General features: G+C 46.6%; 1 protein-coding gene across 3 annotated transcripts; it reads right to left on the bottom strand.

Moving 5' to 3' along the window:
- Nucleotides 1-1021: 1021 nt before the first annotated feature.
- GPR173 (G protein-coupled receptor 173) lies at nucleotides 1022-25081 on the bottom strand. 3 transcript variants are annotated; one of them, XM_077888677.1, is made up of 4 exons: nucleotides 24105-25081; nucleotides 14631-14777; nucleotides 10096-10184; nucleotides 1022-5111 (listed from the first exon to the last, which is right to left on the bottom strand). In XM_077888677.1, the coding sequence occupies exon 4, from the start codon at nucleotides 5009-5011 to the stop codon at nucleotides 3890-3892; it is 1122 nt and encodes a 373-aa protein (XP_077744803.1). In that variant the 5' UTR covers nucleotides 5012-5111; nucleotides 10096-10184; nucleotides 14631-14777; nucleotides 24105-25081; the 3' UTR covers nucleotides 1022-3889. The 3 variants fall into 3 exon arrangements, with proteins under 3 accessions (XP_077744803.1, XP_077744801.1, XP_077744802.1); XM_077888675.1 differs by lacking the exon at nucleotides 14631-14777; XM_077888676.1 differs by lacking the exons at nucleotides 10096-10184; nucleotides 14631-14777 and having other exon boundaries at nucleotides 24105-25080.
- Between the last annotated feature and the right edge of the window lie 565 nt (nucleotides 25082-25646).

The raw sequence follows: 25646 nt of genomic DNA on the forward strand, positions 1-25646 counted from the left end.
CGCGCTCCCTCGACCTCTGCCCGCTCTCACGCAATCCGCTTGCCAACACCACACCTCATCGCTTTCCGATTGGCTTCACTTGGGCCTGCCAATCATCGGGCTGAATGCCCCAGCGACTAAAGGGAAGCTGCTGGGCGATTGGCTGCGAGGAAAGCTGAGGGAAAGGAGCCCCTCTCCCTCACCCAATGGGAAAAGTACCAGTGGCTCTTAAGACCAAAAAACAAAACAAAAAAACAAACGCAGGCTCTGAGCATAATGTGCTCAAACAAAATTGGGAGAGCCTCGCTGTCGTCTTCCCCCTTCTCTGCCCTCCCCTCAGCAACTACGCACTTCTTAAATCTGCCCTTTCCCCTAGCCCTGGCGTTAGCCCCTGTGGCGAACCGTGATGTGGCCCTAAAGGAGCCTGGAATTTAGAAGGCTAGGACCTATGGTTTGGGGCCAGGTTTTGACGTGGCGTTTTCATCTCCGCAAAATGGCTCTAGAAATAATCGCACACAAAAAGTAACTTTCTCTGCGTCATTAAAATGATTGCGATTCCGTTCATCTGCTACATTTTTCTAGGACTTTATATCTCTTCATCCACTGAATACTTGGTCTCCTTCCAATCTTTTCCTCACCTTTTCCCCAGTGTATGATGTTTTTAATTGTATTTTAAATTTCGGGGGGCCAGATGGATGGTCTTTCCTGAGCCATGGTGGTAGGGTTCTGGCTTTAGGTCTGGGATTCACACCACGGGTCTGCTCCTTACTTTGTAACCCTAACCACATCATTGCCTCTCTCTGAGCTTCAGTTTCCTTTCCTCTAAATTAGGCATCCTTAAGACATGTAGGAAACTGCCCATTGTAGCCTTTCTGTGGTAGCATAAAATTGGAGGCAGCTTAGAGACCCATCACCAGGGGAATGGATAAGAAAAATGTGATATATGTAGAAGATGGACCACTAGAATGAATCAGATCTACGTGCAGCAACAAGGCTGGATCTCTCAAAAACTGAATGTTGAGTGAAAAAAGAAACAACAAGATTTATAGTACAATACTGTTTATGTAAATTAAAACACATAACAATACCATATATTTTTCACAGATACACAGATATGCAAATAAACACATGAACGGTGAATTGGAAGGACATACATTAAATACACGAGAGTGAGTGCCTATGTGGGAGAGGGGATTGGATCAGAGGGGATTGGATTGGGTGATGGAGGGTATGAAACAAAACAAAGAATAAAGGGGACTCGCATGGACCAACGATGATGTAGTGTGCCAAGAACTGAGGAGTATGGTCAACTCAATTCTGTGCACCTGAGAGAATAAGTAAATAAATAGTAAAGTGAGTGCCCAGGGAGCAAGCTAGCTGGGTAGACTCCCCGGCTTGGCTTTCCCCCACCCTGTAACATGCCTCCTCCGAATTTAGTCAAAGCTTATACCGAAGTTCCAGCTGTATACAGTGGGAGCCCTCTTCAGAAGGGCTCTCATCCCAGACTGAATAGCCCCTCCAGAAGCCATTACTTTGTAGGGGGCATTTTCTAACCTCATTAGTTCCCCCTCAACTGTGATCCCCAAATCCCAGTCTCTATTCTCCAAAGTGGTCCACTTTTAGGAACACCTTGTGTGCGTTTTGGAGAGGAGACTGATACAGAAGTTGGAATGGTACCTGGGGGCTCCAGGCTTTGGGAAGAGGTGGGGTTCTCAAGTATCCTGTCCCCCGCGTTCGTGTTCAGAGCCTGGGCCACAGGAGGAAGATTTTACGAGATGGAAGCCCACCCTCTTGCTGCATACATACGTACATTTAAAAAATTCTATGCTCTGACCACTCTACTTCCTACTGCAGGCACATACTTTCCTTTGTCTTCTTTTAATTAGGTACATACGTGTGTGTGTGTATGTGCTATACGTCTCCACATACAGGCATTTGCTCACATGTGTGCACCAGGTAGTGGTGCCTTCCCACACAAAGTCACACAGAAACAGTCCCATTCAATCATACCTCCCCACATGTGGTCATGCAAACAGGACACACACACACACACACACACACACACACACACACAGAGTCAAAAAGAGAAAACATCCAATATAGCATTGTTCTTTTCAGTTTTCCATTTACAAAATCCAATGGTGAATCCAGGCAGTTAGAAAAAAGAAATGGAGGAAAACCCTCCAGAATGTACCCTATCTACTCCCACCCCTGTGGTCCCCCCACCCCACTCCCTGGGAAAGGCACTCCCATCACTATCACTGAGAGAACAGGTACCCTCACCCCAGCCTCTCAGCCACTCTGGCCTGCCTTTCCAGGGCCACCCCACAGCCAGGCTCATTAACGTCTCTCCTGCCTAGAGTGCCCTCCCCATTCCTCTTGGGCCAAGGCTTCCCCAGTTCTGGGGCTGTCTTGGGGATAGGGAGGGAGCTTAGGACAACAGCTTCTATCAGGAAGGGAAAGGGCGTAGATAAATACAGATCTCCCACTCCCCCAGGAAATGATAGGGGGACAAAGAATCTGGGCAAGGCCAGGCAAAGGAATGCCAGCTTAGCTCACCATCCATAAGAACTGGCAGTGATGTAAGCCCAGAGTGGACTCTGCCCTGGAAGGGAGGCTTGGGCTCTCCCACCTGGAGAATCTGGCTGCAGTCTGCTCCACTTTGGGTGGAGGGAGGAAGGGGGAGAAGGCTACTCAGGGGAAGGAAGTTGTGGGCTGAGGGCCCAGGAGGCCAAGGGCTACCGAGAGGGGCTTGAGGCCCCTGAGGCTTGAAGGGGACAAAAAGAGGTCAGATAGGAATGGACTCAAGTCCACAGTGCCTTGGAGCTTATACCACTATGTGTTACACCAAGGCCACCCCCTAACTTTTCATCTTCCATAGAATAGTGTGAACCCAGGAGACAATTCTGGGGTTGAGTTCTGCTCTGACCCCAGGCACTGGGATCCAGTTACTCTGGGGAGTTTGGCTCTCTCCCTACACTTCCCTGGGAGAAATGCTCCTGCCTGTATGGCACCCACATCAGCCTTAGTGGGGCTGGAGTGGATTTCCATCCTCAGGAAGAGGAGTTGGGGGCTGGGGATCCAGGAGGCAGCTCGAAAGAATGCAGCCAAGCTTGGGTCTCTTCAGCTTGAGGCGTGCAGCTCACATCCCAGGTCCTAGCCTGGGCCCATCCTAGGGGTCCTTCTCCCTCCGCTTCTGGCTTCTTGAACAGCTGCTCAAGAAACATTTAGGAGGTCTGGACATGGTAGGAAGTGAGAAGAAACCAGGCTTGGGACCAGGGTTAGCTTAAAACAACATTGCACACAACATAGCAATTAAACATCTCTGCTCCCTGGGGACCCAGCACCCCCTTTGGTCCCTGTTGTAAGCAGATGAATTTCTCCCCAACATCCAGGCCTTGCTAAAGGACCCAGGAGGGGAGGGTGCATGGGAGCAGAGGGGGCAATAAGAGCTCTGGAAGTCTATTTTACAGGACAAATTTCTGCCTTCTGGACAATGTCAGAAGGAGAGACATTAAAGCAAGAAAGCCTGTCTTCTCAACTGTTAGTAGAAAACCCTGCATTTTCAGTCTTGTTTTCTTTTTCTGAATTGTCACTTCTGAGAGAAAGAGGAAGAAAAAGAGAGAGAGAGAGAGAAAGAGAGAGAAGAAAGGAGAGAGATCGTAGAAGTGGAGAAGGAGGCAGGGGAAGACAGGCCCCACAGAATTAGAAACACCTCTTTCCCAGTCTCCCACTCCAGGCTCCAACCCTGGGGAGGTGTTGGCAAAGGTGCCTAGATTCCAGGTGGTTCGAGGGGCTAGGGCTGGAGCTCAGAAAGAAAGGCTCCTGTGTGGGGCTCACCCTTCCCTTACTGCTGGCCCCATCACGGTAGCCATGACCTTCTCCCTGCCTGTCTGCCTACCAGCTTGCTTCACATGACACAGTAGGGTTCTCTGGGGGCCGGGGCACCTCCTGTGCCCCAGCAGGGGGCGTGAGTCCTCAGGCACTTCTTGAGGTCCTTGTTGAGCAGGAAGCAGACGATCGGGTTGACAGCAGCCTGGGCGAAACTCATCCAAACAGCGATTGCCAGGTAACGGTGGGGCACGGCACAGGCTTTCACAAACACTCGCCAGTAGCAGGCCACAATGTATGGTGACCAGAGGAGCAAGAAGAGCAGTGTGATTGCGTAGAACATACGGCCCAGCTGCTTTTCACCCTTGACCTCGTCCATGCCCAGGAGCCGTCGGCTGGCTGCGTGCCCATTCTGCCTGATACCCAGCAGGGTTGGTGGCATGGGCCCACGGCCAAAGCCAGCGATCCAGTTGGCAGCAGCCTGGCCGGTGGCCCCAGGGCCATGGAATGTCCAGTTCTGGCTGATGGCTGGCACCATCTGCACTGGCTTCATCTTGCGGTGACGATACTCGAAGAGGAGGAGCTTGCCATAGACAGCATGTGTAGCTGCCATGAGCACAGCCAACATAAGCATGAAGCCCAGCGTGTCATTGGCCTTGAAGTAGCGATGCTCAAAGATGCACTGGTCCTCCTCACGGATAAACTTGTAGGTGCCCACATCAAAGACGGGTGGGAAGGCCATGGCCACAGACAGGGTCCAGGCCATGCAGATGACAGCTGCGCATGTCCAGAGTGTCATGCGCTTAGCGTAGAAGCGGTGGTGGGCGATGGCCATGTAGCGGGTGACACTGATGCAGAATAGCATGAAGGCCGCATGGAAGCAAAAGAGCACGGCCATAAAGGCGACAATCTTGCAGCTGAGCGCACTGAAGGTCCATGAGGAGCCGTGGCGCACAGAAGCCAGCACAAAGGGGAAGCAGACAGCAGAGCGTATGCCGTCAGCCAGGCACAGGTCCAGTAGAAAGTAATAAGGAGCTTTGTGCAGGGCACGCTCCTTGAGCACCAGCAGGGACAGGATGGCATTGCCTGCCAGGCTTACGCACATGATCAGTCCCAGCAGCACCAGCTTCACGTAAGCTGATGCCGATGGTGGGGACAGTGCGCCGCTCACCTCTTCGGGCTCTCCAGTAGTGTTGGCCATACTGAGGGGCAGGTGCTGCTCCCAACCCTACGGGATCAGCCAGTCCAGTATTATTCGATGGGCCCTGGGGGACTCCATCAGTTGTCCTGCTCGGCTGCACCTGTAAATGGGGATAATGAGGGAGACACAGACACAGAGAGATAGAGAGATGAAGGCAGGAGAGAGCCAGAGACAAAAACACAGACAGAGGCACAGCATGAGAAAGGAGAGAACAAAGAGAAAACGGTGACAAAGATATAAATGGATACAAATTGAGATGGAAATGGGAGGATGAGTGTGAGAAGAGATAAGAAGAAATGGAACCAGAGAGACAGGGAAAGAGGGAGAGGGAATACGGAGATAGAGATGGAGAGAGAGAGAGAAACACAAGAAAAAGAAACAGTGAGAAACAGATGGAAAGGAAAGGTGAGGAAGAAACAGAAAGGGCAGTGTTAGTGGCCTCTGCACTTACTCCCCGGCTGGTGTCATGCACCTGCCCCTGGCCCATTGCTCTCCTACCCTCTCCTTGCTGGGTGAAGGAGGGTGCTTCACCTCTCTGGATGTCCTCTGTTACCTGTTTCCTCCATTGGTAGGTCTGTGAGGTGGGGATGTTGGTGCAGCTCTTCTCCCCCTTTGCAAAGCCCCAAGGTTATGTTCTTCAGACCATTTTGATTTCTGCCCATAGTAAGCCATACATTTTACATCATAACCCCATACATATACACATGCATGCACACATAACTGAATCAAAAGTTTCGCAAAATAGCACTGATCTTATGTGTGATGTACCCCATTAGTTCTATTCTATTTCATGATTTGTTTTCATTAATGCTGGCCACTAAATAGGTTACATAGGTTTTTATATTATTATTATTTATGATCTGCAGTGTGCTTAGGATGCTCAGGAAAGAGTAGGAAGACTAGTGTGGTGGAAAAGGCTAGGCACAAAAACAGCGGTAGAAAGTGAAATCACAGAGATATCTGGAGCCAGACTGTATAGGGCTGTGGGCCATGACAAGGACTTGGGTTTGTATTTTGAATGGGGCAGGGAGTACCATGAATATCAAGATATGTGTATGCTTGTGTGCATTCATTCATTGAAAAATGATTTATTGAGCAGCTACTGTGTGCCAGGTGCTGGGGACACAGCTGTGAACCAGATAGAAAAGGATCCTGGCCCTTATGGAGCTGATATTCTAGATAATAAAGAATATATACAGGTGAGGTACAGTAGGTCAGATGATGATAAGCTTCTAAAAAGAAAAGTAGGGCAGCCCAGGTGGCTCAGCGGTTTAGCGCCACCTTCGGCCCAGGGCATGATCCTGGAGACCCGGGATCGAGTCCCACGTCGGGCTCTCTGCATGGAGCCTGCTTCTCCCTCTGCCTGTGTCTCTGCCTCTCTCTCTGTGTTTCTCATGAATAAATAAATAAAATCTTTAAAATAATAAAAATAAAAAGAAAAGTAAATGAGGGAAAGAGGCTATGAAGTGCTAGGGGTGGGGGAAGTATACTTTTAGATGAAATGGACAGGGAAGGCTTCATGGAGGAGGTGTCATCTAAGCAAAGTCTTAAAGGTGGTGAGAGTGAGCCATGTGGATACTGGAGGGAAGAGAAGTCCAGGCAGAGGGTACAACCAGTGCAAAGGCCCTGAGGTGGGAGCACATGTGGTGTATTTGGGGAAGGCAAGGAGGCCACTATGCATGCAACGGAATGAGTGATCATAAAGTGGTGGGAAGTGAGGTCAGAAAGGTGGTGAGGCCAGATCACGCAGGCCACGGTAAGGATTGTGACTTTTACTCTGAGTGAGATGAGAGCCACGGGGGCAGAGGTGAGATGTGATATGACCCGGGATTGAAAAGGATCCCCCTTGCTGTGAGGAGGCCAGGTGGGGCAAAGGTGGAAGTAGGGAAAACTACACAGGAGGCTCCTGCAGTAATTCAGGTGAAAAATAAGGGACACTCTGTGTCTCTTACCCTGCTTTATTTTTCTTCATAAAATTAATTTTTCTAATGCACTATATAATTTACTTAAAATTCGGTTTATTGTCTGCCTCTCCGTATTTGAATGAAAGCTCCACAAGGGCAGGGATTATAGATTCAGACATCCTCCTCTAGAGGAGCAATGCACAACGCATAGTAGGCCCTTGGACAAAGGCTGTCAAAACAATTGGTTGAGGGACTAAATGGGCTGGTGGCTCAGGGAGGGAGGCCTGGAGGCATCCAAGGAGGATTTGCTGAAAAAGCAGCCTAGGAAGTAAAGGAGTGGGAGAACACGGGCAAAGCCTTCCTGTTGTGTGTGAGCTGGGGGCAGGGGAGGGGAGTGTGATAATGTAACATTGTAGGTCCCAGAGGGAAGCTGGAGAAGCTCAGAACTACTGTTAGGGCTGAGACAGCCTTGAGGTTGAAGGACAAAGGGCTGAGTGGAGCCTTTCTACCCTCTCCCTCCCAGGAAAAAAAAAGTCACCCCTCAATACTGTTTCCCAGCTCAATCCAGCCTGGCCTGCCACAGCCATCTGGGGCCAAGCTTTTTTGATGACACTCCGAAGTCTCAAATGCAATGCCAATAGACCATGAGAAGGTGCCAGGGCAGGGGCTTGGGAGAATTGGGGTTGGTAGACGCCCTTTTAGGTCCTCAAGGCCTGATAGCTCCCACAGAACTGCACCAGCTGACAGCTGGGTATGTGTAAATGTGTACACACACAAACACACACACACACACACACACACACACACACACACCTTAGCCTTGAGGAGAAGAAGGGGGAAAGCATTACAGACAGAGAGAGATTGGATATAAAAGAGAATCAGAGATACACAGTGTTCAAGAAAAGAGGTTTGTGAGAGAGAGAGAGAGACAGAGAGACATAGGAGGGAGAAGGGGGGAAATAAACAGAGAAAGGAGAGCAGGCCTTACCCACAAACAGGAAGAGATAGAAATAGAGACAGAAAAGGGAAGAAGAGTGAGAAAAAGAGGCAGAGACACACAGAGAAACAGAGCACAAGAGAGAAGGAAGGAGGGAGGGAGAGAGAGACAAGGAGAGGGATAATGCCAGGAAAGAAAGGAGAATAATATAGAGATATAGAGACGGGTTGGAACAGAGGGAGAGATAGAGACAGGGAGAAGCAGAAATAAAGATGGTGAGAGTGGGAGACACAGAGAAACACACTAAGATCAAGAAGGTGGATAATTCATAGCCCAGAGCTTTGGTGAAAACAAAACCAGACACTAAAATGAAACAAAACAACACAAAACAATAGCAGCAAACGAACAAAATCTGGGGTAGCCTGGAAAGCTGGGGTAGCTCTAGAAGGGAGAAGGTTCTTTTGAGCACACGGGTGGCCATGGCCTGGGCCCATCCTGGGCTAAAACTGTGAGCGCATGCACACAACATATACACACCTGCTCGTGCCCAGACCCCCTCAGAAAGATAGGTAGACACTCACAGACACATAGGCTACTGCTGTGGAGACCTATGGACAGTAACCAGTTCACTCACAGGGACATCGCCTTGCAAGCATGTACGTGGTCTAGGGGGCCTTCCGCAGGCACAGCATTCAGTCTGAACAGTGTGTCGTCTTCAACAAAGGCGTTACTGCCCCCTAGGGGACATTTCGGAAAGTTGTAGGAGCAGTTTGGGTTGCCACAATGCACGGGCATAGGATATCATTCTAACCGAAGGGGTCCGGGGAAGGATGCTGGCCATCCAATGATGTGTGGGGCAGTCCCACACAGCCAACACATGTCTTGAATCCGTAGGACTTTGGCCTAGTAATGAACTGAACCTTGAATCTAATAAGTCTATTTCGCATATAAATACAAATTTCCCCCTAGTTCAATATACCCTGCATTACCCAGGAATACAGCTGACAAGTAAGTCCAGAGGAGACTGCACTTTGTTTGGGGGAGCACTTTCTTTGAGTTAACTATTTTGGAAAATCTTACCCTTAGGCCTTTGCCTGTCATTTTCCTGCACTTTGAGCAAGGGGTAGCTTCTGATTTTTCCTCTTCCAAACCCACATTTACTCATAAGATGTTACAAGCCTCTAACTATCTTATTGAATTTCCTGGGGATTGCCATGTCTAACACATTCACATATCAAAATACAAATTACTTCCTTATAAATCACTTTCCATTTATTTATTTATTTGTTTATTTATTTATTTATTTATATTAGAATTAATACAACATGCAGATTGCATGAAGTACTATAAGGATTTTCTTTTGAAATTATATGTGCAGAGAGACTATATTACCTAAGAACTTCATTTCCGTATAGTAAAGGGGTGTTACAAAATGTTACATAAAAGAGGGTGTTAGGTATGAGAGGGATGAGAATTGCTCATATACACAGACACACTCAGACACACCTATGTGCAATGGCTCATAAACCCACAATTCTAACCCCCCTAACACACACACGCACACACACACGGATGAACACTCAAATCCTGACAGATACACATACTCAAACCTACTCACACATAGACTCATATATACAATTACTCGATTTTTCAAATCTCACATAGTCAGACACAGGCACGGACACAGTGGCATACCTATATCATCACATACACTGTTACACAAATTAATACTCAAAGTCACTTACATATACCACCATACTCACATGCACTTGAACTCTGCCACATGCATACACACAAACACACACATGTATGTACACACAGACAGAATCCTCCTCAGATATCCACAAATATATCTGCATGGAGAAAAAAACAGACAAGCAAATAGCTGCTCACATATACACACATGATGTACTCTAACACACAGAGGCCAAGTGATCCAAACTCTTTCACATACATTAGCCATACTTGCCAAAACAGACATATAAATTCTGGCACATGTACACACAGATACCCATTCATGCACACACTCACTTATACAGGAAAGTATACCAGCTCCAACAGACACAAAGAGAAAACATGCAATATATAACACAACCAACCACAAGGAGAAAAACTGCCCATGTATACAAACATACTATTGCACAAACAGACACGTGTACATACACAAACTTGCTCACATTACTTGATATACACACCCTGAAACAGGTATACACCCAGAGACAAACCCACATATGTGCACATACCAGCCAATTCCTTCAGGCACAGGTGGAAACAGCAGAGTTGCTTGGCTGGTGGGCACATACCATAGCAGGGAGTCAGACCAAGAAAGATTCTAGGGGGTCAAAGGGAGATTGTAAATGCTTGGATCCCTTTCTATTGAAACATCCCAGATAGTCTGTTATTATTTATTTTTATTTTTGTAAGATTTTATTTATTTATTCATGAGAGACACACACAGAGAGAGGCAGAGACATAGGCAGAGGGAGAAGAAGGCTCCATGCAGGGAGCCCGATGTGGAACTCGATCCTGGGGCTCCAGGATCATGACCTGAGCCAAAGGCAGACGCTCGACCACTGAGCCACCAAGGTGCCCCAACTCTTTTGTTAATTGCCTTGATTTCTGCTTCTTTAGAAAAAAACTTTTTTTCCTTCTAAAACATTTCAGATATAAAAAAGTATAAACTGTAAAAAATCCAGTAATGAACTTCAGTGCACTCATCGCCCAGATTCACCAATGATCAACCCTTATGGTCTTGTTTTGCCTATAACCTCACTTACTTCCCCCACTTTCCAAGTATTCTGAAGCATATCTATTATATCATTCATCTATAAGTATTTCACGGTATTTCTGAAAGGACTCTTAAAAATGTTACAATATATTTTTTATTATTTCTTGGTTTATTTGCTGATTTGCTTGTGACTGGCTTTTATTTATTTTATTTTATTTTTTTGTGACTGGCTTTTAATGTTAAAAATTAGCCAAATCTGATTCTTGGTGGGATTTCATAATTTATTTCATAATTAATTATTACCTTTTGTTTTTAGGTAAAAATATTCGTCAATAAAAGAATAAAACCTGACTGCAATTGAATTGATTCATTAAAGGGAAAGCTAGGCCTTTTTTTTAAAAAAATTATTTATTTATTCATGAGAGACACACAGAGAGAGGCAGAGACACAGGTAGAGGGAGAAGCAGGCTACACTCAGGGAGCCCAATGTGGGACTCAATCCTGGAACCCCAGGATCACGCCCTTGGACCAAAGGCAGGCACTAAACCACTGAGCCACCCAGGCGTCCCAGGAAAGACAGGCCTTTAAGGCTTTGCTTCCAGAGCACTACTCTCTTAAGAATGCAGAAGACCTCAAATTTGTTTTTTTAAAAAATCAGTTTTTGAAGATCTGCTGGCCCCCTTCAATACTTCACATTCAAGTAGATTTAGATTTTTTTGTATATTTTTTTAATTGGAGTTCGATTTGCCAATATATAGTGTAACACCCAGTGCTCATCCCATCAAGTGCCCCCCTCAGTGCCCGTCACCCAGTCACCCCATCGCCCTGCCCACCTCCCCTTCCACTACCCCTTGTTCGTTTCCCAGAGTTAGGAGTCTCTCATGTTGTGTCACCCTCTCTGATATTTCCCACTCATTTTCTCTCCTTTCCCCTATAATCCCTTTCACTATTTTTTATATTCCCCATATGAATGAATTTTTAAGATATTTCTTTTCCCATCAAAATGGGCTTTTTGATTAAAGCTGGAAAATCAGGAGACTCAGAAACTCACAAGACATATTCCCTTCCCAAATAATCCAGGCTGTCCCTAATTTAAGCAATTTAATGAGGATTGTCCCAAATTTGGATTCAGTTGCCAAATAAGCCCTCTCATCCTCACCCTAAAAGTCCAATTTGCGTGGAAAAGTTATCAAAAGAAACTTCATTTCCCAGTAGGCTATGTTGATCAACTGTCCATGAAACAAACACTCTCACAAAGAGAAATATTTGGACTTTTAGAAGCATCTCAAAGGGGTACCTGGGTGGCTCAGTGGGTTAAGCATCTGTCTGCCTTCTGCCAGGGTCATGGTCCCAGGGTCCTGGGATAGAGCCCTGCATCCAGCTCCCTGCTCAGCAGGGAGTCTGCTTCTCCCTTTCCCATTGCCCCTCCCCGCTGCTTGTGTGCTCTCTTTCTCAGATAAATAAATTAAATCTTAAAAATTTTTTAAATATTTTATTTGTTTATTAATGAGAGACACAGACTGAGAGAGAGAGAGAGGCAGAGACACAGGCAGAGGGAGAAGCAGGCTCCATGCAGGGAGCCCGATGTGGGACTTGATCCCGGGACTCCAGGATCACGCCCTGGGCCTAAGGCAGGCGTTAAACCGCTGAGCCACCCAGGGATTCCCTAAAAAAATTTTTAAAAATTAAAAAAAGGCATCTCAAAATGCAAATTAAGAGGCCTGGCTCTTTTATGAGATGGGTTAGAGTATTCTTTTTTCTTTTTTATTCAGGTTAGAACATTCTTAGATGGAGCTCAACCAACTCGTGACAGGGTTGCATGATTAACAAGTAAAGCTAAGATGTCCCTCCCAGTAGAATCTCAACGTTCTGTCAGGAACATTCTAGCAGTCTGCCAGGAAATTGTCCACATCATATTTGGGACCAATGGAGTAAAAAGAATAAGAAAGGGGTCACTTTCAACTATTGCTACTAGGAGACACAGTGATGACGGGTCAAAGGACACTGAAATGTCACTAAGAAGATTGAATCAAAAGGGTTTTCATTTTATATTGATGCATCTCTAGATGTTGATTAATTGTGCTCAGCTCATAGTAAGGAAGTGCTCGGTTCATAGTAAGAAAGCCTGAAGAGAAATGCAAGAAGCACCAAAATAAACTAAGGTTGAAATATTCAAAGTGATACATGAATATTTTCTAATATCATGGAAACTCTGTATTAGTCCATGCACTGCTGCTGCTGTTGAGATGGCATGAAGTTTACATTCTGGAATTTGTTCTGAAAATGCCGAGATTCATGCACTAAGGAGCATTCATGTATAAAAGTTTGCCTGTAGGTCTAATTTCCACAATAAATGATGCTAAGTGAATTTGATTAAATCCGAGCTACCACCCACCGGTGTGTTGGATTTCTGTGAAGCTTTGGGGTCAGTACACTTTTCTCTACTGTTTTAAACCTAAGTGTTTAAGGATTTTGTAAAAGATTTATGAGCTAAAAGAAAATTTTCAGCATTTTTTGTGAAAGACTCGCATTTGCAGCTTTGATGCTTACTCCTTTCAACAAATGGCTCTTTGAGCATATGAATAAAGTTATAACAAAAAATTTTTAAGACACCTGGGGCATCTGGGTGGCTCAGTGGTTGAGCACCTGCCTTTGGCTCAAGTTGTGATCCCATGGTCCTTGAATGAATCCCGCATCAGGCTTAGCGCAGGGAGTCTGCTTCTCCCTCCGCCTGTCTCTGCCTCTCTGTGTCTCTCATGAATAAATTAATAAAATCTAAAAAAAAATTTAAGATAGTCAAAAATATATGAAAGTATACTGTCAAGGTTTATGGATTCAAAGCAAAATTAAAACTTAGAAGCGAGGTTATATATGATTCCCTGGGCGATATTTAGTTGGTGTTTTTAAGTTGAATACTAAAAAAAAGACTTATTTGTCTGTGTCTACTTAGGACAAAGGTTTCATCAATTATCCAAGTTCTGATTATTGCAGAGAAGGGAGTTTTAACTACTAAAACAAAACAAAAAAATCTTTGACCATTTGCTGCCACCCACTCATGCAATACGTTTCCTGTTGATGGTGACCACTAAGAGACAGCAGAGATCATTAGCTATTTCGAGTATAAAACCTGGGTCTTGGGGCACCTGGGTGGCTCAGTGGTTGAGTGTCTGCCTTTGGCTCAGGTTGTGATTCCGGGGTCCTGGGATCGAGTCTCGCATCGGGCTCCCCGCGGGGAGCTTGCTTCTCCCTCTGCCTATGTCTCTGCCTCTCTCTGTGTAGCTCACGAATAAATAAATAAAATATTAAAAAAAAACCCTGGGTCTCTACCTGGCCATGGTAAAAACAAGTGAGTTATGAAAGGGAGGTGAAAGAGAGAGGGACTAATAAGCAGTTAGCTATTGTGTTTCTTAAGAAAGGTTGGTATGGTGTGAAAGCTTCAGAGAAACCAAACTGGCACCCGATGTCCTCAAAGCTAATGCTTTTCAGGTGAGCTTTGCTAACCTGCAGAATCATGCAGCTATGTTTCATACATTCAAGCTAATTACTGAGGACATTAGGGCTAACTGTGCCTGCACGACCACCATGGACTAAATCTTACTTTCAACACCAGGCTTTCCAAGATCAAGAAGTAGCAGGTCACAATATAAGCTTATATCTGTGTCAAAAGTACTAATGGTTATTTGTTTCATTTGTTTTGTTTGAATTTTTACCAAGAAACACAGTAACTTGATGTAGAATATCTATGCCCAGCACAAACTACATTACCAAGTCATGATGGAAATGTTCATAAATGAGTCAAATTACCATAAAATAAAGTAAGGCAGTCACAACTGAAGGCTCAGAAGTGGGCATGAATGTTGACCACTACAAACTTGCATGAGTGAATAAAAGTTATGTTTCCAGAAGTGAGTTTAACTGTGCTATGAAAAAATCCTGAAAAGATTTCACTTGAAAGTTGTATACAAATTCAGTATTTAGTAACTCCCCTCAAACTTTGCATTTTTGTATTTCTCATCATAATTCATATAATATAAAGAAAATATGGGGCACCTGGGTGACTCAGTCAGTTAAGCATCTGTCTTCAGCTCAGGTCATGATTTCAGGGTCCTGGGATCAAGCCCCGCATCAGGCTCCTTGCTCTCAGGGAGCCTGCTTCTCCCTCTCCTCCCTGCTCGTGCTCTCTTTCACTTTCTGTCTCTCAAATAAGTAAATAAAAATAAAGAAAATGTAAGGAATTTCTTTTCACCCTAGTACCCCTAAATCTTCTTCAGTTTACTCTAATGTGCTATATAGATATTTCACCCTTTCCATGTGCCAAGTTGGGAATGCCCTAAGACATTCACATCTAGTCACATTGCACAAACACACTAGCACACATGGACAGATATGTGCATACAAGCACACATGTACATTGAGATTCAAATTTGCACTCACATCCAGACTTACGCCAGCTTATAAGCACAATCAGGTATATGCATATATGTACACACACACACACACACACACACACATCTCCTCTTCTACACAGAAAGTAGGCATGTGTGTAGGCACCCACCTACCAGCAAATCATGCAAAGATATACAAAACATGCACACACACAGATAACCATCCTTAAATAGAAATATAGGGGCCTAGGCAGAGAAAAACTCCCCATACATATGGACACATGCAGACACATACATACCAAATCATATGGACCTGGGGTGCCTGGGTGTCTCAGTCAGTTAAGCATCTAACTCTTGATTTCGGCTCAGGTCATGATCTCAGGGTCATAAGACCAAGTCCCACTGGGGTCCAAGCTGGGCGTGGAACCTGCTTAAGATTTTGTCTCTTTCTGTCCCCCCTTGCTCGCTCGCTCTCTCTCTCTCTCTCTCTCTGTCTGTCTTAAGAAAAATAACCAAACTGTATGGACCTACATGCTTTCACATACAATCATGCATGCATAGACATAAGAACTGACATTCAGGCACAGGGTAAGTCGATTCACATCCTGTAGATCCAGTCCTTCCTCCACCCCAGGCTCTTATATTAAGAGATTAAAATCCACTCTTTTATACAAACTTTGCCCTGGTACACAAACATTATACACATAGTACAGACATGCTCGCACTTATTGGCATATCGCTCAGGTTCACTGCTACACACGCAGAGGCAGGCAGGCAAATATAGAGCAATGCAGACTCACATATACATAGCCACATAGCCACCAATGCTTATACACAGACACAAACCCTTAGATGCACACACCCATTCACACCTATGCATTCACTTACACAACACAAAAACATACATCCTGATACATGGCCATATAAGCACAAATCCTTTATACACACACACCATCATATATAAACCTGGATACTAACCTTATGTGTATAGACTCAACAGAAATTCACATGTATACTGTTTCAGCCTGACTACTACAAACCTATTTACATATTTAGATAAAAACACAGTGATGTGTGTGTGCACGTGCACAACACACACACACACATGTGCACCCCTATATGCAGCATACCAGCAACACAGGTAACATCTGCACTCACAGGGACACACATCACCATAGATACAGATGTGTACATTCATACACCCAGGTGTACACTGGGAAATACACATGCATGGCCAAACCCCCTCCATTGACCTCCTAGACACACACTTCCTTTCTCATACACTCATGGGTTTATACACACACTGGGATACACATAAGTATAAAGCCAGTTTTATATACAATAACACATATACACAGAATCTGCTCACTTTCTTACACATACACATGGATACAGATGTGGCAAATATGCACATAGAAACTATTCCGTTGCACTTGAAGATGGACACATACTATTACTTATACACCAGGCACATGCAATAATTGTAGTACTAGGTAACACTTGATATGGCACAGAGGAGTTATTATGTGCCAGGCACTGTCCTAAGCACTTTTCAAATATTAACTTATCTGATCTTCACCCTATGAGATACATACTATTACTACCCTTACTTTACAAGTAAGAAACTGGCTTAATTTCTTACAAGTAAGAAGCTGACTTGCCCAAAGCCCCACAGCTAATAAATGGCAGAACTAGGATGCAAACCCAGAGCCTGGCTCCAGACAGCTTGCCCACTGAACTTACATGGAAAAACACCTCTCTCTCTCTCTCTCTCTCACACACACACACACACACACACAAATACACACCACTCTAGCACAAACCCATGTACACATAAGCCATGTACCAACATACTTGGATACCAATAGCCACACACATGTAAGCACATACACAAACATGGATATGGTCACATTTACAGACACTTTAGCAGAGGCATATATGCCCTAGGAAAGATATACACATTCCTACACACACCCACAATCACACACCCCACCTAGATACACCCACACCATCAAACACACAAAACACCCAAGATATACCACCTACGCACCATCTGGATGAATCCACACTCACATGCAGATACACCCACATTCTCAGAAACATTCCCCACTCAAATACACCCAAACACTCTCTCACACACACTATCCAGATATACTCACATGCACACACCCCACACAGATTGACCTATATACTCGCTTTCACACACTACCCAGATCTACACTATCTGTCTCTCATACGCAAGACAGAGAAGCTTCTTACTTAGATACACCCACACTCACACCCAGATAGGTGCACATTATCTTTCTTATACATCAAGACACACCCACTTTCATACATACCCAATACTGATACAGCCACACTCTCACATACATCCCATCTGAACACACTATCCTCATACACACACATCTCTAATACAAATACACCCACATTCACTCCACCCAGTTACACTCACACTCTTATATGCAATATTAGGTATACTCAAACCCACAGACATCCCTAACCTAGAGCCTTCATATTTGACCCAGGTGCACCTACAATCTCACACATGGTACCATGACACACACACCATTCAAAGACACCTACACAGAGCACACTCACAAATTCCCAACCAAGTATATTCACACACACAGATACCTACACATTATCCAGAGACACCTGTTAACACACAAATCCTATCCATTTATACTCATATTTTCTCTCGCTCACACACTCACATACCCCAAACACAGACCCACTCACACAGCCCAACCCAGACACGTCTACTCTCTAAAACATATATACACTATCTAGATTCATTCCAAATGGACCGCTGATACACACACACATCAACTAGATACAATTCACTACCCTCTAGATACATCTCCATTAACACACACACATCCCACTCAGATATATCCAATTCTAACACATGCCTCCCAGACGCATCCCAGATACATCCATGCTCTCATCCCCTCCATGCCACTCAGATGCACTCGTACTCTGAACACACACTTCCCACCCAGAAATGTCCCCCAAACTCTCTCACACACCCCATCCAGTTATAAACACACTCACACACATATCCAAGTACATACACACCCAGATACACCACCAAAAGCTCTTACAACACACCATCCAGATATAGTTTATTACACATTCCACCACCCAAATACACCTGTGCTTTCACCCACCCACCATTTAGATACATTCATATTCAAACACACTCTACCCAAACTATACCCATACAACACTGTCTCACACACAGCCCACACATACCATTACACTCTCTCTTACATGCCATCCAGGTATATCCACACCTCACACACATGACATCCAGATACATCCACTCACACCCTCCAACCCAGCAAATCCCACTTACAACCATCCAGATACACCTACACACTCCTCCCACCAGATATATCCATGCTATCATAAGCCTAACCAAACTCAGAAACTCCTGCACTCTCTTTTACACATACACAAAATCCAGACTGTCCCCCTCTCTTAATCACCATCATCTAGAATACTCACACTCCACACACACGATGCACATACACCTATAATCTCTCACACACATTATACACACTTCTCATCCACATACACACCCACGTACCAGCCATAGATACTCCAATTATATACACACTCACATATACCCCTATAATCACCCAGGTGTGCCCAAATTCTCTTTTACACACACACACCATCTAGATACATTCTATCATACATTTCCATTGCCTAATAGACTTATATGCTCACCCACTTACACACCATCCAGATTTACCCATACTTAAATGCTCCCACCTCATCATTACACTCATACTCCCTCATGCACACTCTACCCAGAAACACTCATACTCTCTCTTAACACAACACAGATACATCTACACTATATAACACATACACTATCCAGACACTACACCACTCTCTTGCACCATCCAGATACACCCATACCCACATACTCCTCGAAAACGCACATCTTCACACATATTCCCACCCAGCCATACCCAAACTCTCACTCACACCGTCCTCCACCCAAATAGGCTGATGTTCTCATAGCACCTCACAAATGTACCATTTCCATACTCCCACATTCACACTCACCCCTCCCAAATACAGCCAAATGTCTCACATACATATCTTACCCAGAAACACCCAGACTGTCTCTTACATACACGCAACCCAGATCCTTTCTCTCCCTCTGCCTCTCTCTCATTCTTTTACCAAATATACCACTTTCTACACACACACATAGCCCACACTCTGCCCAGATATACCGTTACTTATACATATATATTGACATCTAGATTTCTGCCTGGATGGCATAATTTGGGTGCTCTCTGTGAAAACCATTTACCAACCTTAGACACTATACAATGCCATTTTGTCCTGGCCTCTCAATGGTGGGGGGTGGGGATGGGAAGGGAGGTCTTTGTGTTTCAAGAAATCCATTTCTGGGATCCCTGGGTGGCGCAGCGGTTTGGCGCCTGCCTTTGGCCTAGGGTGCGATCCTGGAGACCCAGGATCGATTCCCACGTCGGGCTCCCGGTGCATGGAGCCTGCTTCTCTCTGCCTGTGTCTCTGCCTCTCTTTCTCTCTCTGTGACTATCATAAATAAATAAAAATTAAAAAAAAAAAGAAATCCATTTCTAAGGTCACAGGCCCCCTTGCCTAGGAGGACATCAGTGATGATTGGTCTCTACTTCTTGAGTGTGAATGATGACAAGAATTATCCTGAGACACCCCCTCCGTCACTGCCCTGCAAAAGCCCAGCACATGGTTGAGGCCAGGGAGGTCCCAGAAAAGGGTCATGTATTGCTCAGGTGTTATAGCTTGCCATCCTGTAGGATGTCTACACAGAGCCAGATATGGTCTAGCAGGGTGCCACTGACTCTTAGACATGCACATCAGTATATGCTGGGGTGTACACATAGCATCACACAGACTCATAAGTACCCTCCTTTATCACTTCCTCAGGGATTAGGGCTATCTGCATAAGCCCAAGGCCAAATCTCTCTCACTCACACACATATACCATCAGACAGGCACATGCATAAATGCCTACACTTATCCCTACACATCAACACACTCATAGCAATGCACATTCACCTGCACTTGGTCCCACATGTGTACATCCATTTACTCTCAAACACAGGCATGCATACATGTGACATAATGCCCACAAATGACATACATTCACTCACAAACACAGGTATACATACAGGTATATTTCCACATGTCCACAGACAGGCAGACTCTACATCACACCCAATGAGACAATGAACAAATATGACACACAGAGGTGAGCTCCCAAATGTAGACACACACATTCCCAGACATGACCACATAAGCATTTTCACACATGCTCACGTGTGGGTGTGCCCACATACATAAACATCCAGATGGGTACATGCTTGTCAATGAGATGATGTATTCACATACAGACATTGAAGCACACGTAGACGTTTATACACAACTGGGCATGCATGCCTATAAGCATATTCATATGCACATAGATATGCACATCACTCATTCCTATATGCACACACAACCAGACACGGAGACACTAATTTACTGACAAAACACACTCACGCAATCATAATGAGAATGCACACTACGTATGTTCACATATGTTCATACTCATATAAGAAGCTATGCAAACAAAGATCCATTTATACCCACATTCTCAGATAGGCTTGGACACACACATGCACACATGGAAGAATGCTCAAATATTCTCAGATACTTGTACGTCTTCATAGGAAGAATTGCTAACACTTATCACATACACATGCAAAGACATCCACACACACAAACATACATATGGCATGCATATACATTCACTCACACTTTTCTACAACATATGCTCCAGAATAAATATAAACATGCATATACAAATAATTAGAACTACACAAACTGGTACATTCACACACCTGTACACTCAGACAAATATAGGCAGGCATATTCACACACACACACACACACACACACACTCAGATGTGCATGAACACATGGGCAAATATAAAGACATGTTCACTCAAATGCATACACAGCCAGATGTTCACACATCCTAGCATACACACACACATATACACTCATGGTCACTCACAGGCATATCCATACTCACACATTCACACTTGAGCTCAGAAAAACACATACTGAGCTCATACTGAGCACATACTGAGCTCAAACAAAACACATACTGAGTTATGCACACTAAATATTTTGAAATGTATTCACTCATGCATACCACAACCAGACTTGCACTCACACAAACACAATCAGACATGTATATAAATGCATTCTTTCACTTATGCACACAGCCTCTTGTGCATATATACACAGGCATAGACCCCCCTCAACAGCCATACCCGTATACATAATCAAATGTGTACACATGGGCACACCCACAAAATATGTTTTCATGCACAAAATGTGTGTTCACACACTCCCCCCACACACAATTAGTTCTCTTTATATAAGGGTGATCATCTACACTAACATTTCCCTAATTAGATGTGGACCTGTAGGTCCATCTATAGACAATAGGTACTCAGACACACACAGGCATACACACAATTCAAAATGCTGGACAATCCACACGGACATTAACACACAGGCCATATTCATACACATACATGACAGACACACCCACACAGAAGCATATTGACACACACATACCCTCCCATACATGCATGGACACACACACACACCCTGACACTCCCAAACACACCATTCAGATAATCCTACACTCATGTGCACACATAGGCACACACAAATTATGCAGATAAAGCTAGGCATCACCTAACTGGGCATGCATACCCCAGCATTCTGAAACCCTCATACTTATATGCATATAATCAGACATGTACACTCAAAGACAAATGGATATCACACACATATACAACTAGACATTCAACAGGCCTGTTGGCTCACAGAAACACAGTTTCACTTAGTCTCAGAATCAAACATGCCCATTTGCTTACCCACTCAGACATGCAAAGTCATACCTACTCCACTGTACACACACAAGCCTACCCAGACACTCACACACTTGCACACGCCATCGTGTGGTCTGGCTCACACACAGATTCATACACACCCACAATGCCCATGGACAGACACAAATACTCACAGACTGCACACATTCACAGTTATACATATATACCCATTCTTAGGCCCAGATGCATCCAAACCACAGGCTGGGTTCTCTCCCTTCTATATCAAATGCTTCTTCAGAAAAGTCTACTCTATACCCAGAAGCCCCACCCCTTCCTACCCTCACCATGGGGTCTTCTTGGTCTCAGACTTTCCCCTCCTCCTCCCCTGGCCTTAAGGACCTTCCTCCAGCCACCCACCCCTCACTCAATGTTTCACCACATCTCCACATCCGGAAACCAGCCAGCAGACCCCACTGCCCCCCGCCCCAGTTCAGGCTCTAGGTTAGCAAATCCCTGGGACCCATCCCCCAAGGGTCTGGCTGCTGCATGGGCCACACCCCAGCTCTACCCAAAAGCCCTGTGATCTCAGAAGCTTCAGCCTTGTCTCCAGGCACTGCCAACCACTGACCACAGGCCCAACTCTTGCCAAGTTTCCCCTCAACAGAGAGATGCCTACATCACCAGGGCCAGGAATGCTGCAGGCTGTAAGCCAGGCCTCTGCTAGCTCATGGGAGTTCAAGCCTGTGTCTGTGTGTTTGTGTGTGCATGCGTGCGTGCACACACACACACACACACACACAGGGGCAAGTGCAGGGAAAGGAGATTGGAGTGGAGTGGGGGTGGGAGGCTCTGCCTCTAGCCATCACTCATCACCCCCTACAAAGGAAGAGTGACAACATTGAGCCCCTCCTGCCTCCCTTCCACTCCCCAACCCCCATTTGCCTACCTGCTATCCTCCCTAGATCTCTGCCAAGACCCTGGAAAAGAGGGACCAGTCCCTCCTCCAAATAATCAATAACAATATTAATCATGAATAATCAGCAATATTGACTGTGAGCTTTGTTGTTGTTTCAGGGCCACTACGATGCACCTCCTTTATTTGCATGCACCAACTCATTTAGTCACCCCACACACCCATGAAGGGAGGGTTACTGGTCTCTCTGACAGATGGAAAAACTGAGGTCCAATAAGTGGCACACTCTCACTGAAGTTAGGGGGTACTTGGGGGAAGTGTCCCAGAAGAATCCATGTTCTCCACATATCAGGCTTTCCTACTCCTCCAGACATAAAGACCATTGGCCACTGTGCACAAGGCCATAAGACCTGAGGTTCCCAGATACAACATGGGCATCCGCAACAGATAGCCTTAGATAGAGGCTGGGGCCCCCACTGTGGCCCCTTGCAGGTTGTGTGGCATGGTCCTGGCCTCCCCAGAGCCATCAAGCAGCCTAGGGCCTAAAAGTGCTTCCCACATGCACCTCACTTTCCCAGCAGTGGCTTCCTCCCTTTAGCTGAGAATCACAGCAATATCCTCAATGGGGAGTGAGCACAAATCTGTGCTACCTGTAGGGAGATACAGGGCAAAGTAGAAAGAAAGGAAAGCAGGGAGGGCGGGGAGAAGGAAAAGAGGAGTGGGTGGTGGTCTGGGCTGGAATCAGCTTCTCTGTCATTGTCTACCTACCTGCCTGCTCACACACAGAGACAGAAGCACATACACCCTGCAAGCAGGCCAAAGAACCTGGAGAAGAGCGGAGGAGGAGGAGGAGGAGGAGGGAGAGGGAGAGGGAGAAGAGGCAGCTGCAGGAGGCTGAGCCTGCCTGGGGTGCAGGCATTGAGGAGAGCACTGCAAGGTTCTCAGGCATGCCTTCCAGAGTCAGCACACTAGGGAATATTAACACGGCCTCTCACCCCAAAGCGACCATAATGATCAAAACAGACCCTGTGTGGGGTGTGGGGAAACAGGTGGTAGTTCCTCTCTCATGGGACATTTGGGATTGGGGAAGATGGAGATGGCTGGAGGACTCTCCAGGCTTGGGTGCCCAAGTAGTCCTTGTGGTAGAGCGGGAATGGGGCGTGGGGGACACAGTAACACAGTCAGAGAGAGAAAGAGAAAAAGAGAGAGAGAGAGAGCACGGCAGTGATGGAGACTCTGAAATATATGTGGGGAGACAGAAGAGAAGTCTCGGCCTCCCATCCTTGGTGGAGAGATGCTGACTACTTACCTGGGTTCTCGCAGCAGGGCTGTGTTGGAATCCAGGGAGGGGGTTCAGGCTGTCTCACCCACGATAAAACACTGCCCAGGCCACATTGTGGGACCCTCAGTGATCTGGCGGCCAGTGGCACTCCTGCTTCTGTTGCGTGGATATAGCAGCCGGCGGGTCTAAAACGCAGACATCAGGGGAAGCAGGCACCGAAGGGGTGCACCAGGCAGGATTGGGGGTGTTGGGGAACACCAGGGGGGCAGCACATAGCATTGGGGTGCCCAGCTAGCTGGCAGGTGAGGGTCCAGGCAGGTGCTTCCCCCACTACACACTCCCACCCCCATCTTCATGCCACCGCCAAGCTGGGAGGGGGGCCAGCGCTGGCCCCTGCCACCCGTCTGCCCGCCTGGCTGCCGGTCCCCCCTCCCCCGCCCCGTCTGCCTGCTGGCCGCCGCCTTTTGTCCTCAAAAGACACGGTCCCCGCGGGGCCTCTGCCAAGCTTCTAGCAGATGCTCAGGGGCCAAGGCTCCTCTCTGGGAGCACTCTGGCCATGGCCTGGGAGAGCCCCAGGCTGGGGGGCTCTCATCCAGGCTCACCCCGCTCCCTGGGCCTGATGGGGATGGGGAAAAGGTGCAGGTCTACAGCCAGAGGCAGCAGCAGAGGTGGTGTTGGGGAGGGGATGGACGCCAGAAAGAGGGGGTGGGGTAGAGAGAGAGGCTGGCCTGATAGCTGTGTCCCGGGTTTTAGATCCGGGTTGAGGAGGGTGGCTCAGAGCATCCGGGGGGGGGGGGTCCAGATGCAAAACGGGGGTAGTGTGGGTCTGCCGCAGGCATGCTCCTGGCCTGGGAACCACCCCGGCTCACGCAGATCCAGGTCCCAAGATGTTGGGGACACCCAGCCTAGATGGGACATCAGTGGGGAGCCCAGGGCTTTAAGCTGGACCCCATCCGGGCTGCCAGTCCCCCCTCTCCTCGATTTGCACGGTCCCTGCCTCAGGGGCGGGCGGGGGAGGAAGGCAGGCAGGGAGGGAGAGGGAGGGAAAGAGCGAGGCTGAGCAGGCAGACTCCTAGCCGACTGCTTGGTCCTCCCTGGGGCGGGGCGGGGGCGGGGGCGGGGGCTGGGGCGCAACCGGCTGGCGTGGGACCGTGCGGCCAGGACAATAGCTGGCTGGGGAAGTCAGACTCCCAGACGCCTTTCTGGGACACTTGAGGGAGGCACGCGTGGAGGTGGGGAGAGGTGGCCAGGGGGCTGCTGAGAGTGCAACTCACCTGGGCCACAAGAGCAGAGGAGGCAAGGATAGGGGTCCGGGGTCGGGTCGGGGCTGAAAGGTCCTGTGGAAGTTTCTCAAAAGCTTTGGAATGGAGGGATGCTTAGAGCTCCGCTAGGTAGGATAGATAACCTCATTGAGAATGGGTTCTGTGGGGATTTTCCCCCCAAGGCCCGTGGGCTGGTCTGGAAGGGGCGGGGTGCGGCGGTGGAGAGGGTCAAAGAGCGCTGCTTAGCTCTGAACAGCTGCTCTCAGGACGCCTCTCGTGCCACCCTACTTTCTCTGTGCTGATATAC

The sequence above is a fragment of the Canis aureus genome, chromosome X (genome assembly GCF_053574225.1).
Source record: "Canis aureus isolate CA01 chromosome X, VMU_Caureus_v.1.0, whole genome shotgun sequence".
In the NCBI taxonomy this organism is placed as follows: domain Eukaryota; kingdom Metazoa; phylum Chordata; class Mammalia; order Carnivora; family Canidae; genus Canis; species Canis aureus.